Here is a 16,021-nt window from a genome sequence, read left to right as displayed (position 1 = left end):
TTTGGGCCTGTAGGTTTCAGTTGCTGAGCAGGGTCGCCTTCCAGTACTCCGGGAAGGGTTAGGGATGAAGAGAAGGGATGAGTTAGGTGGTAGCCACCTTTCCACAGTACTGGCGCCGGCCAATGAATTGGGAGTCGAAATGTTGAAGTACTGTCGGGCACAGCATCGCGTTGGTGAAGAGGCGCAGGAGCAGCCTCTCGTTCGCTTTTCCCAACCATTTGCAGGGGTTAGGGTATTTGCGATGCAAGTTTTGATAGAAGGCATCCTTACTTCGCAACCTCCCGCGTTTGTCAGACACCTGGCAGACCATGCGGCTCACCTGTCCCCCACCTGGCGGGGCTTGGCTAGTGTTGGGCCAGGGCGTCTTTGGTGATGGATGAAGAGGCCGAGTATTCTGATTTCTTTTGATTCATGAATGGGATCGCTCGCAAGCGAAGCGAAAGCGAAATTTGTGAGGCGCATCTTGGAGAGGGGCGGAGATGCGCCAACTCCGATTTCTGGGGGAACATTGAAGACCGCAGCGCCGGGAATAGCGGTCCACTATGCTTGCCACTGTTTGCGGGCAGGCTTTAATGTCACCCACGCTGCCCTGCATGGCCCAGAGGGTAATGTCGTCGGCGTAGAGCGCGTGCTGCACGCCGTCAACCTCAGCCAGCTTGGCCCGCAGACGCATCATGGCAATGTTAAAAAGCAGCGGGGAGAAAATGCGCCCTGAGGTGTGCCCCGCGTGCCGAGCATGAATGGTCCGTGCTCCTTGTCTTGTATTTTGATGTTGGATTTTTAGGATTTTCGGTCTGTAAGGAATTGTCTTATATAATTGAAAGTATTGCTGCCGCAGTTTGACTTCGGTGGGTCAGTATGACTTCGTGTGTTACGTACGTTATCGAAAGCGCCTTTCAAGTCTAGGCCGAGTACAACCCGGTAATTGTGTAGAGAGATTGGGTTGAAAATTTCTCGGTTAAGTTGGAAAAGGACATCCTGTGCGGATCTGTGTGGGAGAAATCCGGGCATGGTGTCCGCGAAAGTTGGCCTGTGTTCAAGGAACTCGGATAGCCGGTCGAGCACCATAGTCTCCATCAGTTTGCCCATACAGGAGGTGATAGAGATGATGGTGGTGAAACAAGTTTAATGTTTCAAAAGGGGTGGAGGTATGCATGAGCCGGATCTTTGAAGATCCGGCCCTTACAAATACTAGGTGTGTCTCTAGTATGGGACCCCAGTGGCGTCGGCCGCTGTACGGGCGAGCTCTACCAACGCCCTTTCGGCCTGCAGGTCATAGCAGCCGAGCAGGGTCGCCTCCCAGTCTTGCCGAGTGGGGTTGGGGTGCGGAGGAATAACTGGGTTGGATGGGCAAGCCCACACCATGTGGTAGATGACCAAAAACTTCTCCGCACAGTGCGGACAACTGCCCGTGAAGGAAGGATTAAAATGTTTCAGTGCTGTCGAGCACGGCAGAGTGTTGGTATAGAGACGAAGAAGAAGCCGCTCCTCTGTCTTAGATAGGCCTTTACTCGGGCGATGCATGGTGAAGGCTATGGCAAGATTAATAATAAAGAACAAAATCTTAAAAAAAAAAATACGCGGGTTCGAATTCTAGATCCTGATTTGGGGGGGGTCGAGATGCGAAACCCGGAAAGAAAGCGCGTGAGCGGCGGCGCCAGCTGCCTCATTCCCATCGAGACCCATATGAGCAGGAGCCCATACTTTTTTCCGGTGAGTGGGGTCCCCGGTATAGGTGCAATTTTGAGATAAGGTGGAGGTTATCCATGTCAATCGGTTTGCCGGCTTTCGGGATGAAAGTCAGAAGTGTCGTTTTCCAATCGTATTGCGTTAATGTATTCGAGCAGGCACTGGTACGTCGTGTCAGGTAGCTTCGCTAAAAGCTTGACGGTGACTTTATTCCGACCCGGCGCGGTGCCTCTCTTTATTTTGGCTAGACTGGCTCGAAGATCGCGAAGCTGGAAAGGTTTGACCAGCTCCGAGTTCTCCTTGCCTGCGTAGGAGTAGACCGATCCTCGGGGGTATTTGGCTTTGCACAAGTAGCGGTCCCGGAATGACTGTGCCAGCTGCATAGTGTTGCATTTAAAGGAGTGGATTGCTCGGTGTAAATGTTTTTGAGTTTCGGTGCATGTCTGCGTTAGATTGATGAGAGTTCGGAAGAGCCTCCATGTATTACGGCTAGACATTTTTCGGGCCGCTGCACTGCAAAGATCTACCCAGTTCGAGTCCACGTACTGGGTGGATCTGGGCCGCGTACTCGGCGGCTCTGTGGGTGATATCGGCAAAACGCTAAGTTTGCGGTTGTGTTTTTAGCGACGCCAGCGGAATCTAAGGCTGCGGCGAGCTTCCCAGAGGCGAAGGAGGTGATAATCCACGTCCGTTACTGCCTCTGTGTGCTGGACTGCGTTTCATGTGTGTGAAGGTGCGATATCGGTGACCGGGACCAGTTGGTGTACCCTTGCTGTGCTATGGGCGGCTTGGTAGCGGCGGAAAATTTCTCCGGAAGGTAGTCCAAATAGGGATGTGGGCTTGTGGACGCTTGAGGAGGCGTGTGTAGATCGTTGTATTGAGGAGGCAGTGGTCACTGCCGAGGGGTTACTCGGTGTTAACCCAGTCTGCGTGTCGTATGTTGCGAGTGAAGGCTAGAACCGGAGTCGTACGTGTCCTGCGTCAGTTACCTACGCGTGTTGGGTAAACGGGGTTGGTGTGAAGGATGAGGCCCAGTGTAGGCCCAAGCTCCACCAGTTTGTGTCCTCGCACCCCCTCTTTATGGTACCCCCAGAGCTGACTGTGGGCATTGAAGTCACCCAATATCAGGAGGGGGTCTCAACCCGCTGTCTTAAGCGCGCGGCTAAATATGTCTGCGAACGTAACTCGCTTTATTTTGGGGGAGCAGTATATGTTCAGTATGTGCATGGGAGGATCTGAGCGGAGGAGAGGTAAGATTTTCACCATGACATGCGCGTATGGGAGTGTTAGGTTTAGATCCACTTCTGTGGCCGTGCATGATTTGTGTACGAGCAGACAGGACGAGGGGTATCGCTGGAACGTCGTGTAGTTTGTTAATTTGGCCATCGTTCCTGGCTCCTGGAGGGCGACCACGCCGGGTAAAGCTTCGAATGTCTCTAAGTAGAGGCGCAGATTCGCGCGTTTTTGGCGGTTCCTGAAGCCCCTACAATTCCATTGCGTTACCAGTAGTGGTTAACATGATTTGGGGGGGGGGGGGGGGGGACTGCTAGTTGGGCTGTCCCGCTATGAGTGATATTTAGAAACTGCCGCCCCGGAGCCGATACCTGAAATGTTTTGCAAAATACTGCCGAGTTATTACGGATTCGAACAACGAGGACTCCAACCCCGCCGGGTGTCCGATCCAGGTGTTCGTGCAGCGCCTTTCACTTGGCGCTTCCTCGAATGACGCACCAAATAGCATTCAGAAACAGACGCAGTACAGCAGGCCTCAGCGGCGTTTAAGATTGGTTGACAGCAAAGAAAAGGCGCAGTATCTGTCACAATTCTCCGCTGACACCTTAACCGAGTCGTGAGAAAAAGAAGGCGGGAGTGAAAAAAGAAAGAAGAGAAAGAAGAGGTGCCCTAGTTAAGTGCTTCGAACCACTGCACAATAGAGGCTTTCGCCTCATCGCACTTTAGTGGTCCAAAGAGCCTTCTAGAGTTTTTTTTTTTTAATATGAATTACGTTATATTGTGAGCATTCAGTTACAGACTGAAAATTATAATTTGTACTTGGTCACACATACCTGCACAGGGACTCTTTCAATATGAGGATGCCCTTCGAGGAAGCTTGGAAATTAAATGTCCTGTGTCTTTAACGCTGCACAAGATTTTGTGGGCACCTGTACATGCGTGCGTACCTGATTATGGATTTGTAGAGAAAACACGGCCTACTCACGAAAATGATGAGCGATCTGTGGCTCGGCTAGGAGTTTGTTTTCTGCATGTGGAATGCTGTCACTGGTCGTGTCTCTAATCTACTTTATATTTTGTGTCTACCTAGCGACTCAGTTATAAGGCATAGAGGAACAAATGTTTGTGTCATTTATGCAGGTGATTTGTGCTAGTCGTAGGCTAAGGACGGGTAATGGAATCGACATTGAGGTCAAAGAGGCAGGGAGATATTGGGGAACAAAACAGTTCCGATTGCAGAAGCCATATCGACCAATAAGGAGTTGATCATTTGAAAATTCCAGGCGGAGAAATTTGGGGGCCACGACAATCCCGTGGTGGCTGCGAAAGAAGTTCGCGTAACTCACTTCAATGGTAAGTCAGCTATATAACAGTGCTTCTCTCGGCCCAATTTTGACGCTTCTTTCTAGGGTTTTATGCTTTCGTCAACGTCTCTAACCTCTGCGCAAATTTCGCGGAGAGCTTCTGTGAGCCAGAGAGTTGTAAAGCTGTAAAGAGGACGTCGTTTTGGCAAACGATGCCGACGTAGTAGGATGTTGTCAGAGAGAACTCTCGCATTGCCTGCTGGCGAAGGACCTCGTTGTCCAATGACATCTTGGCTAGAGAACGTGATTGGCAAGAACCTCCCGGATAAAGAACCTTGCCAAGAAGCCTCCTGTCTTCCTAGCCTATTGAATCTCCTAACTAAACAACCTCGTGGCCGAATGAATTTCTGGTTATGCGAGAAACTTGTACAAACAACCTTGTGCCCATTACCCTTCTTGACTAAAAATCTACCCACTAAAGCACCTCACAGCCGAAAACCTACTTTCTAACGGATCTCGCGACTAAAAGACCTCTTTTTGACAAATACTTGCGGCGAAAGGCAAAGTTTCAGATGCGCTGAGTCTGAGCCTTGAAGAACATACGAACTGGAGAGGTGCGATATAGCCCCGGTCTTATGCGCCGAGTTTGCCTAGGGTAGGTGCACTCATGACGTATGTAGAGAGGTGGGTTGAGACACGGTTATCAATCTCTGTTGTTTAAATTTGCACATTACCCTTCCTCTTTCCTCCAGAGCACGTAGATCAGAACCGACGCATAAAGCCAAGGACGATGTATAAACTGCGGTGATGCGATGACGTTAAATGCGCCGTTATATAGAAAATCTAGCGTCAGCGATCTGAGCTAAAAATCTGGCTGGTGGCAGTTGGTGGCTAGCATGGCTGGTAACTGATTGGCCATAGGGTTGTCTGACGTCACGCGGCCACGTGACATGGCCGATTAGGTAAGGGCTGCCAACTGGAGGATCTCCTTTCAGATATGGCAGGGTGAGATCAGAATCAGTCTTCCAGCATCGTTGCATTCTGAGTAAGACACGCTGCCTTTAGGCCACGCAGGCACGGCTTTATGTTTATGTCGGTGGCCTTTCACGTATCGGTGGCCGTTCAAGACTGTAGGATAAAGAGCTTAAGGGAGCAAATATCATTGGGCGAGATGAAAATCAAGATCACGGACAAGATGGCCTTAGAACCCAACTCATGTAGCTATCGTGTATCGGGAGCAGCACTGGTGGTACCCAGATGAGATGATGGTCGAACTTGCGCCCGAAGGAGATGGCGCAATGCCAGAAGCGCTGTAGAAGCATTGGTGGCGCACAGGGACGCTGGTGGCATTTTTATTTGAACCACCATAAAACTCGGTAAAACGCGTACGGGCTGGTTGGTGACATGATTCTCTGAACTGCTGGCTGCTGTGTTCGCATTGTTTGTACCTTTTTTAGGATCACCTACTCAGCACGCGCATTTTCCTGAACGGCTCAAAATCTACTACAGAGCTTGGATTGAGGCGGATCAAGGGATTGCGATATTCAAGTTAATACTGAATACTGACCTGCACTGGTGTATGTACTACATCAGTTCAGTTCAGTCGTTCAGTCGTGTCCGACTCTTCGTGACTCTATAGACCATGTCACGCCACGCCTTTAATGGTATTGTGACTGGCCATAGGGTTTTCTTGGCAGGAAATACTGGAGTGGGTTGCCATTACCTTCTCCAGTGAATCACATTTTGTCAGAACTCTCTGCCGTGACCTGTCTATCTTGGGTGGCCCTACACAGCAGAGCTCACGACTTCATCGAGTTTCGCAAGCCCCTCCGCCACGACAAGGCAGTGATCCATGAAGGGGATGTACTACATAAGTGATCGCAATGAGCACATCGTATCGGCCAGTGGGGGAGACCAGGCCCTTGCAAGTCATCGGCCAGCGGAATGGTGACGTCGCTCTGGAGCGCATTTGCTTAGAGTGCCTAACGGATCGTACGTACTTATGTTGTCCACTCACACACATCCGGCAAATATATATAAAAAAAATGTAATGTAAATACGTATGTACATACCGAAGGAAACGCTCAAAACAGTCTCACGCTTATCCGAATGCCAACGTGAGAATTTTAACTTCGGGAGTATTTCTTGGCGAATTAGCTGAGCTTGGATTCAGAAATCTGCGCATCCGCATTACTAATAGCATGCGCAGATATTTAGAGCTCCATTTTTGTTCCTTTTACAGGCATTTCCCTCTCCTTGCTTTCGTCAGGCGCGCTGCACATAAATCCAGACATTCCAGAATGCCGTCCCCTCTCCGAGTGGTACAGCAGAGAAGGCGCTCAAGTTCAGCCGCATTCTATTTCTTCCGGTGGCAGGGAAGCCGGTAAGCAACACTTGGGAGGCATGCCCATCTTTGATTCTCTTTCCCTGGGGCCGCCTCATCGTGATAGCGTTAAAGATCGATCCCCATATCGCAGAAAAGCCGGCATCGTTGGCACCGGCGTTTACGGCTGGGAGGGGAAAGCTCTAATAAAATCAAATAAAAGTTCATGAATGAAATATCACAAAGTTCATAAAAGGACAATCAATGTTCAAACTGTCGCAAAAGCTTTGAGGGATGTTGCTATAACCGAAAGAGAGCAAGTTACCCGAAACGAAATTGAGAGAATTTTGGTGGGAGCGGAACTATAGATCATAGGAGCGAGACGGGCACCCTATACCAGTAGGCTATGAAGCATTTTCCTTTCAGCATAGTATCTAGTGAAACTTTGCTTGGTCATGCACCCCTGAAAAAGGAACCGAGATGGCTCCGAAACATCGTTTTTTTATTATTTTTTTTTTGTAAATTGAAACAGTGATGGTTGGAGAATTTTCAAGTTTCATTTAGTTTTCAGTCCAACTAGACAGGCAAATCTATCGAAATGTTTAACTTTCAACACAGTATTTATACAATGGGCAGGGGAGCAAGTTAAGATGCCAAAATGCGCATCGAACGAGGTATTTTGAATGCATTGAAGGGTTTGTGTATCTGATTCCCCTGTTCTGCGGGAAGACGTATGATGGCCAGACGGAAATAAGTGTGAAATAAAGTTAGAGAAGACGTCGCCGCAATATCGGAGAAGTCTGGCACCAACCTTACGGTGCGCTGCAAAGACTGTAAGATATGCATGAAAAAAAAAAAAAATGCCCAGCCGACCTGCATGACATTGAAGTTTCGAAAAAGAATAAGGACAAGTTGACGCAAGAGATTTTAGAAGCCTTGGCGGTCAAAGTGTCTGGTGAACAATGTGTTATCACGCTTACTGGCAGGACAACGAAGTGAAGGAAGTGTTAGTGAAGAGAGAACATGCATGCAGGTTTTGCACATGCGCTGAAACCTGGCTAATGCCCCACTTTGGTTATGTGGGATAGGCACAGAAGCGAGAAGAAGAGAGAAGAAAGTGCGCGGGTGTATGTAACTCAGTTGTCAGTGAAGCATCGTCCTTGTGTGTGTGTTTGTTCTGTATATCGTTGACTGTTCAGCTGCGTTTTCATCGTACCTGGTATTTATTGTGTGGAAACACTGTTGTGTGAACATGATCGAGCTATGTTCTGATAATTAGGGAAACAGTGTAAAATAAGCACGATGCTACACACTTAGGCAACAAAGCTTTGTGCAGGAAGCAATGTGGATCTTATCACAAGACTGAGTAGCACTATGGTTCGAACTCAGTATGTGCATACACATCCCTTAAATTAAAGTCGTCTTACTAAAGGGGTGCTTTTTAAAAACAACTTATTCGAATGCTTCGTTGGTTCAAGCTGCAAAATGGGAAGGGGGGGGGGGGGGGTAGTGCATGGGCTGTGGTCTTTGTGTTGGTGAATGGCCTTACAGACTAGGAACAGCAACAGCAACGCGGAACCTTAAGGTCCGCTTCTCCTGACTATTCGAAAGGCGTAATTCACTCCGCTCCTTAGCCAAAGATCATGGCTTCAATCATGGACTACATGGAGCAACCAGACCGTTGGGCGCCCGCTGCTTACATGGGTCCGGAATAGTCGGTCAGAGAAAAGGACACTCGACCAGCTGTCAAGGCATTTGTAGTGGTCAGTTCTTTCCACGCGACCGGCCTCAACGACACTAAACATGCACGCGGCCAGAGTAAGGCTGATGCCACCACTGGGAAACCAAAAAGAACCAGACTCAAAGATAAAGAGAAGAAATTAGCTGTAGTTTAGCTTGTAGTTAAACCCGGAGTTACGCGACAGAAATTCTACATGGCTTTGCTTGGGTTCGGCTTGATAGTAAAGACATGGGTTTGGCACATTGTAGTTTATTCTATGGTTTCAGTTTTATTATGCCATAGGGGAATCACTTCACTGAGCCCCCCTTGCCTTTCGTCGTTGACCATTCTCATTCTGTGTAGAATACTTCTAGGGGTATGACATCGTCTCTACGTGGAACTACGGCGCACACCGTCGTCACAACGTTCGAATGAACCGTCTGTCCCAGCAACTCGCTGTTGTCTTTCGCCTCTACCAAATACCGAGCTATATGTCTTCTTCTTCCTCCTTCGCTTTTCGGAGAGCAATGGTGAAATGGCGAGACTGTGGTCAATGTAGCTCTCGCTACAAAATGCAGTTGCAGCATTCTAAGTCTGGAAAGTTTAGCTGCTTGAATGCAGATTTGGAAGTTCTACAATTGGGAATATAAGCGGGAGTGCTGCAGCGAAAGCTCATGTGAAGAATCTGGAAGCTGCCGTAGACCAGTCCTGCGGGAGCATCACATGTATAGGACTCTGCGAGGCGTCCGAGGACGCGTGCAGGGCACCTTGGACTAAGGGCGTGACCATGCTACTGTGTGTAACGCCTGTGCTCGCAACCACAGCAGCACAATGGCAGGAAGCTCCATGTCTGTTCGAATGCCTTTGAGGAATCTGAAGGCCGCTTCAAGCTCTAAAAAGTCACGCGGAATGGCTTGCGTGGTTCAGTGCATCAAGTTAACATTCCTGAACTGACAGCCAAGGCGAATGGTACCATTTGATACGATTTCATGAAATTGCAGTCACGAAGTCAGACAGCCCTCCTGAAAACAGTCGGTCGTGGAAGCATACATTCACATGTATGGCACAGACGTTCCATGTTCCGACAAGCGCAGGGCTCGACCCTCTTGTGTGATAGCTTGGTACAGACTACAATCTGTATAAAGTGCGCGTCGAAAAGCCGAGGTTGAGTTAAGGAAGTCTAGGAAAAGTTTAGGAATGCTGTGGCCGACCGGATGTTATAGAAGATTTCTCCAACAGACTTTCACATTTCTGCAGGCTGTCTGACAAAAATACCCAGTACTTGAGGGAACCGGGAGATGTGCTTATTGAAGTTGGAGCTTCAAAGCATGACCCTAATTTAACTCGAATGGGCTGTCTGCACTGAGCAACAGGGGTGAATCCTACCGAACAGAAGTCGGCACAGTGATTTCCAGAGAGGCGGATCACAGAGGGCTTGAAGTAAACGCAAGATCTTCATGATGTCTTTCAGGGACAAGATCAAAACAACAAACCATCTTAGCTCCAAACTTCACTCAGTGAACGCTACCCCTTCAAAGCAGGAGGGGAGTGAATGAAGACGAATGAAGGAGAACAGCCATCTCAGTTTGATCGACCGCCATATGCGGACAGGTGGGCTCATGTATTTAAGGGCCGCAGGTCACAAGCACTCTGCAAAACATCTTCGCATTGTGCTGAACATCTATCCCAAATGAAGTTAATCATCATTCTGTGTGTACAGCCTATTGATGACTTGAAGAGCTTGTAACAAGGAAGATAACTTCGGATGTTAATCCCTATGTAAAAACGCGATGATCGGATTGATTCCCGCGCTATTATGAGAATTGATGGCCGCCCCCACAGGGCCCACCTGTCACTTGGACCAGCAGGAAAAGAAATATCTTCGACATATCTGGGTAATGCCATTTTACTTTGCGGCAGTATACTCGAAGAGATCAAACGTCATAGACGCCACTTAATCGAAGGTGCGGTCAGAAGAGCTTGAGTTCTAGCGCACTTTCATACCACCGCTGCTCTGTAACATGCTGCATGCATTGAAGGAAACAACTGCAGCAGACGATGGTACACTTGCCGGCAGAGCGAATAAGCACTGAGTTGTCTTGACTTATGTTGGACGAGATGGTTTTCGGATGTGGCAAGTCACTACCCGTCAAACCACAGGTGGTGGATCAACATTAAGCGTTTTGATGTGCTCTTCATATGCATGTCATTCACACAGAGGATATCAAGGTCACCAAGTCGACATATATGTAAAGACTCTAAAAAGTTTCTAGTTCTTGAGTAGTCTGGAAAAAACCGAGATCCTACTGCGGAACAAATTTTGTTAGAACATGGTTTGAGTCGCAGCTGAAAGCGAGTAGTACAGACAATAAAAATATTTATGGTGGTTTAGCTTTAGGTAAACCGAGTGAGAAGCGGTAGCTTCACGATGGTTTAGCCTGGCAAAGTCTTGTTATGCTGTTCGTCGAGCGTTTCTTTGGTATTTGCTAGGCTCAAGCATGTCAATCAATGGACATGGTGGAAGGTAAGTGGTCTTGGCGAACATACGTCGTTTGATCTTCACCAGTATACCGACCGCTGGTCGCCTATGTTTCACGGCAATAGCTGAAGCATCTGGTAGGTGTCTATGGGAACTTACGATCGGTCCGTTTATCCCAAACTGGCCGTTACGATAGTTTGTGAAGCAGCAAGTCTGAAGGAATGCGATGCGAGAAGATATGAGTAGTTCGGCTACGCTGTTTAGTGGCGGCGAGTTGAGTGGCATCGGTGGGTATTTGTACCCTTTGCTCACGATATACAACAGAGACCTTTCTGGTTGCACAAACTGCCCCAGCACGTCCGACACACGACCGTGTTCTTCACCGTTTCCTCATCCCAGCCTGGAAAACCTAACGCAATAGTTGGCCGCAGGCCTTCACTTACCGACGAGAGGTCCTGCTTGTGCCACAGTCGGTCACACACTTCCAGAAACTCCCAAATGGGTTGTGTGTGAGGCGTTGATTAAACTGACGAGTAGCAGCTATGAACTCACTAAGTCGCATGACATTGTTGGTCCTGCGTACCGCTTCCAGATTAGTTTCTAGCTCTTCATCGGTCTCTCGCTATGAACTTCCTTGCTCTTCAAACCACATCTCAGATGTAGAGGCAGTGCCGACCGATTCAGCCGCGCGGCATTCCCGCCTAGCTGCGTCGCCACGGCGCCGCTTGGCGATAATTCTTCCGCTCCTCCGGTGTCTCAGTTGCTCTCTTTGCCCTCTCCCGTTCGTGAACTTTTCGTACACCCTCCTGGCGAATCGCAATGCTGTCCGGATCGTCAGACGAGGCTAAACGCCGGCTGTATCTCGTGCAGGGACACTCTTGTTCGGTACTGGACTCCGTGGATCTGACTGCGAATCTTCTATTTATGCTCACATGAACGCGTGACGTCACGGCCTAGCACGTGAACACCACATGCGGACTTAGTGCGTAGGCGCGCCGATGATCAGCCCTTGACATCAAGGCTTAGCACGTGAACACATATGGACTTCGTGCCAGGCGTGCCTGCGCTACTTCCGTTATTCACTCGATTTAAGAGGCCGTAATGTCGCGGCTTAGCACGGGAACACAGCATGGCCTAGCCGACTAGGCGCGCCGGGGCTCCTTCCGTCATGTACTCGGTGCAGGATGAAGTGGCGTCACGCCCTATCGCATAAATGCCGCGTTTTGGCTCCTCATCGAGCCCAGTCGATCACGTGACCAAATTTTGGTTGACCCTGAAGTGACATTGATGTCATTGACTTCACCTGACCTGTCCTTGAAATGACATTGACCTTGGCCCTTGACGTATGCAATGGCTTGACCATTGACCATCCAGTGTTCTCCGAACTTATACTGAAGGTTTGACCTTAGCTGAGCCTTGAAGGTCATAGGTAGCGTTCGCCGAAGAGAGCCGAAGTGAAGCCACTGCTTCAAAAGCTTGCAACATTTCTGTCTGACCGAAAGTGGTCGTGGGTATTAAGCCTCCCTCGCGCTTCGCATGTGGGGAGGAGCGTGTGAAAGAATGGCGAAAGTCACCCGTCTCATTTTGGATTTCATAGTTCCCGATTCCACCTGTGGTCGTCGTACTTATGAGGTAGGTTAATGCTTCGGTTGAACCCTTAGGCTTTTCAACTGTAATACCTCCTTTGCAATCTCAGGAGGTCAAAAGTGCCCTGAAATCCTCTTATGGAAGGATTCTGGCCCAGAAAAGCGGCGGCAACGCAGTAACGCCAGATGTTTTCGACCTGAAGGATTGTCGACCCAGGACGTTGTCGTGAGGTTGAGTAGCTGGCCGACTCATTTTAGTGCCGTTGTAGACTTCAGTTCGTGGCTACGACGCAGGGTCGTAGCATATAACAGTACTTTGTTGAAGTGCTGACGTGCTCCTAAATAACAATTGCTTTCATCCCAAACAGTGGACTATGGAAGTCATGGTGATTAATATCACAGGTGCGGATGGTAGGATGTGGAAAGTGTTGATTGTACTGACTCCTCCTGTTTCGATGTGGTATGCCTGCTGTATTTTATAAATAACAATATTCAAGACTAGAACTCTGCAAGTGACGAAGACATATCTACGGCCTGTGATATGAACGTTTTTTTACTGCATGCGAAAACTGACAACGCCGTATCGTGGCGTAGAGTCGAACCTCAGTACATATCTATCAAACTAGAACGGATGGAGAAATAAGTCAATATATCTAGGTTACCCGACGTAAGAAAAATTACGGTAAAAAAAGGTTAGTTGTAGCCTAGATGTAAACATAATAGTGCCCATATATAGTGGAATGCTTTTATCAGCGACGTTACAACTCTCGACGGAATGGCTGCGCAATGCCCCCTAGGCAATCTGGAGCTCAACTACCTCGCAATTAAGTCGTAGTGGATGCTACTTTAGAACTATTCACTGTCTTTAATAAGATGTCTAATTGTACTGCAATTTCACTGTAAACATGGTAGTAACTCATTAATATCAGGTACAGCTCATTCCTGCAGTGGCTTGGAAAGCTAAGTGGACAAAACACACCACGCGAGGACTGTTGCTTAAAGGCAACCCTACGCAGGCAACTCAATTTGTTGCGTGCGAAACTGGTGGAAAAGTGCTCTTCGGGACAGCAGCTCACGTAAAGGCGTGATACATTGTTCAGTATATCGAACGACGGGTAAAACTGGAGATCGATATATGGCGGGTTGGTCAATACTTTTGCGCGAGACAATCTTTGCGTTCTATATGACAAGTAGTTCGAATAATATTGATATATCTACGCTTAACGATGTTTAGTTTAGTTTCCTGTACGATACCTTCATCTGGAAGCACTGGACTCTCTTCTCCATACACGCTCGACCTCTTGCTTGCGTGCGTGCTCCCTCTCTTGTTCACAGCCAGGGCCGAAGTCCGCTGGAAGAGTCTGGCTCAAACTAGGGCGGAGCGTCTGGGCCAAGATGGACCAGATTACTACAACGTCAAGGCATACGTTTCAGTAATCAACAAGAACAACGCCATGTACAAAGCCTGCCCAAAGGAATCCTGCTGCAAGAAGATAGTTGACCTCGAGAACGGCAAATTTCACTGCGAGAAGTGCAATCGACAAACAAAGGATTTCAAGTGGAGGCCCCTGATATCGGTATGTGCCATGGCCGTTGCGGTCTTGCAAGTACTTTGCATTACTAGGTTTGATTCTCGCCACATCGTTTGGAATTTTGCACTGTTGGTGGTCTGCTTTGCGACGATCATGTGCAGCTACGGCATAAAGGAGAAGATAAGGAGCAAGAGATGCTGAAGCTAGCAATAGGGAGGAGAGAGAATTAACTTCCTGAAAGTTGTGAAAGGAAAAATAGGCGTTGGTCTTAGGACGAGAAGCTCGTTGCGAGCGAACGCGCAGAGGAGTGCGTGAAGGATTTTAGTTCGCGGTCGTGAAATTTTAGGCCACTCTAGTGCACAGTGCACGGTCCACGCCAAAATGGAACATGCATCCATTAATGTCTATCTCCCAGTTTCCTGCACGGGTGTGGATGGGACGCACAGCGTTTAAGCATAAAACTCGCAAATTCGCAAATGGGAAGCCTCAAGGAGTAAGCAGCTTTCAATGAGTGACATCAAGACGTAGCTTACTGCTCTTTTTTACGCTTTGTACCGCAGGTAGCAGCCAATGTTATACTTCGATACGGAACAATGCGATTTGTTTTGCTTTCCGGCATTTCTGATTGGACCTGAGGTACTTTCTTAACATGGTAAATAAACACACTTTTGTCGCATTTCGTGCTAATAAACAACACGTGAGCTTTCTTGCGCGATTCTTGTGCGCTAATTGTGATTGTCATACGCCACAGCGTACAGACTCTCTGTCGGTGGTGTGGAGGGATGCGATGTGTCGAAGTCTTGTCCCATTGCCACTTGCGGTTCATAAAATATGTCTCAGGTGCAATTCTATGGTCGTTCACTTCGATCCAAGTGGCATTTCTTATAGAGTTCTTTTTCCGTAGGTCACTGTGAGAAGAGTTCATGCTCGCACACGCACGCACGCACGCACGCACGCACGCACGTGCACACACACACACACACACACACACACACACACACACACACACACACACACACACACACACACACACACACACACACACACACACACACACACACACACACACACACACACACACACACACACACACACACACACACACACACACACACACACACACACACACACACACACACACACACACACACACACACACACACACACACACACACACACACACACACACTGATTTCAGTCTTAATTACTTTAAAACATGTTCTTCGTGCCTTGTTCTTGCAGGTAACTTTGGCAGACTTTAGCGGTGAACAGTCGGTTGTTTGTTTTGGTGAAGAAGGTGAAAAACTGATTGGAAAGTCTGCAGAAGAATTGGGAGAGATGTACACTTTGTCCAGCAATGTAAGTTCATGTTCAATAGCGGGGATATTTTCAAAAAGTGCAGACCTCATTCAGGGCTGCTTTGCGCTAGTGATGTCTGCACATTGAAACCTTGTGAAATGAAAAAGACAAGAAACAAAACATGCCTCTAGGGAACCGTAATTGCTCCCTATTCAAATCTCTGTCTTACCGTTCTTTGGATATCGGTAACAGCGCTTGAATCGCGTCGGTAAGCTGCTTAAAGACAATGTAGAGATATCGACGAATCTTCTTTCTCTTTTCTTCTCTGCTGCTCATCTCTTGTCATATTTGTTGGTGCTCGGTATATGTTTCTTGTTTAACAGGCGTGATAGGCATATGGCATCAAGTGGATGCATCTAATTTCTCCTCTCTTCCTCCCCGCCTTCTCGCTTGGTCCTCTCGAACCCAGATAATCTACATCAGAACAACACAAGGGGAGCCAATCAAATCACAAGATTTTTTTTTTTTTTTTTGTCGTTGTTGATGCTACTGCTTCTGTCGGAACAGAGGGAGGGTATAAGAAGGTTTGAATCGTTTATAACATTTTCCCGGGTTTCGTGAGTGGATCGAGGTTGACTGAGATTTTAATTGGCATTTTGAAGTTAAAGAAATAGTCTCCAAAGGTTCTTCGTTTGTCTACGTGTGTGCAGCTCACGTACGTTTGCATTTCTTGCCGTCCGCCTCGGCCACGGTTCTCTCTCGGAGTAAAAAGTGCACATAAAAGAAATTTAAATTATAAATTGTGTTCTTGGTCACATGTAGAAGTGCGCTTCGGGCTTGAGCGCGCAGCTAGCCA

At 48.1% G+C, this 16,021-nt stretch overlaps 1 protein-coding gene across 1 annotated transcript in view; it reads left to right on the top strand.

Moving 5' to 3' along the window:
- The window catches only part of LOC146196564 (neprilysin-1-like), a 118,514-nt gene that overhangs the window by 20,221 nt on the left and 82,272 nt on the right, over positions 1–16,021 (top strand). The window contains exons 9-10 of the mRNA XM_084598311.1: positions 4,206–4,275; positions 6,469–6,609. Coding sequence (XP_084454437.1) covers positions 4,206–4,275; positions 6,469–6,609 — 211 coding nt within the window. The remainder of the gene's footprint in view (positions 1–4,205; positions 4,276–6,468; positions 6,610–16,021) is intronic.

This window comes from Amblyomma maculatum, chromosome 3 (genome assembly GCF_055883805.1).
Source record: "Amblyomma maculatum isolate TAMU_Amacu chromosome 3, ASM5588380v1, whole genome shotgun sequence".
NCBI lineage: Eukaryota > Metazoa > Arthropoda > Arachnida > Ixodida > Ixodidae > Amblyomma > Amblyomma maculatum.
This window is presented reverse-complemented; position numbering and strand designations above follow the sequence as displayed.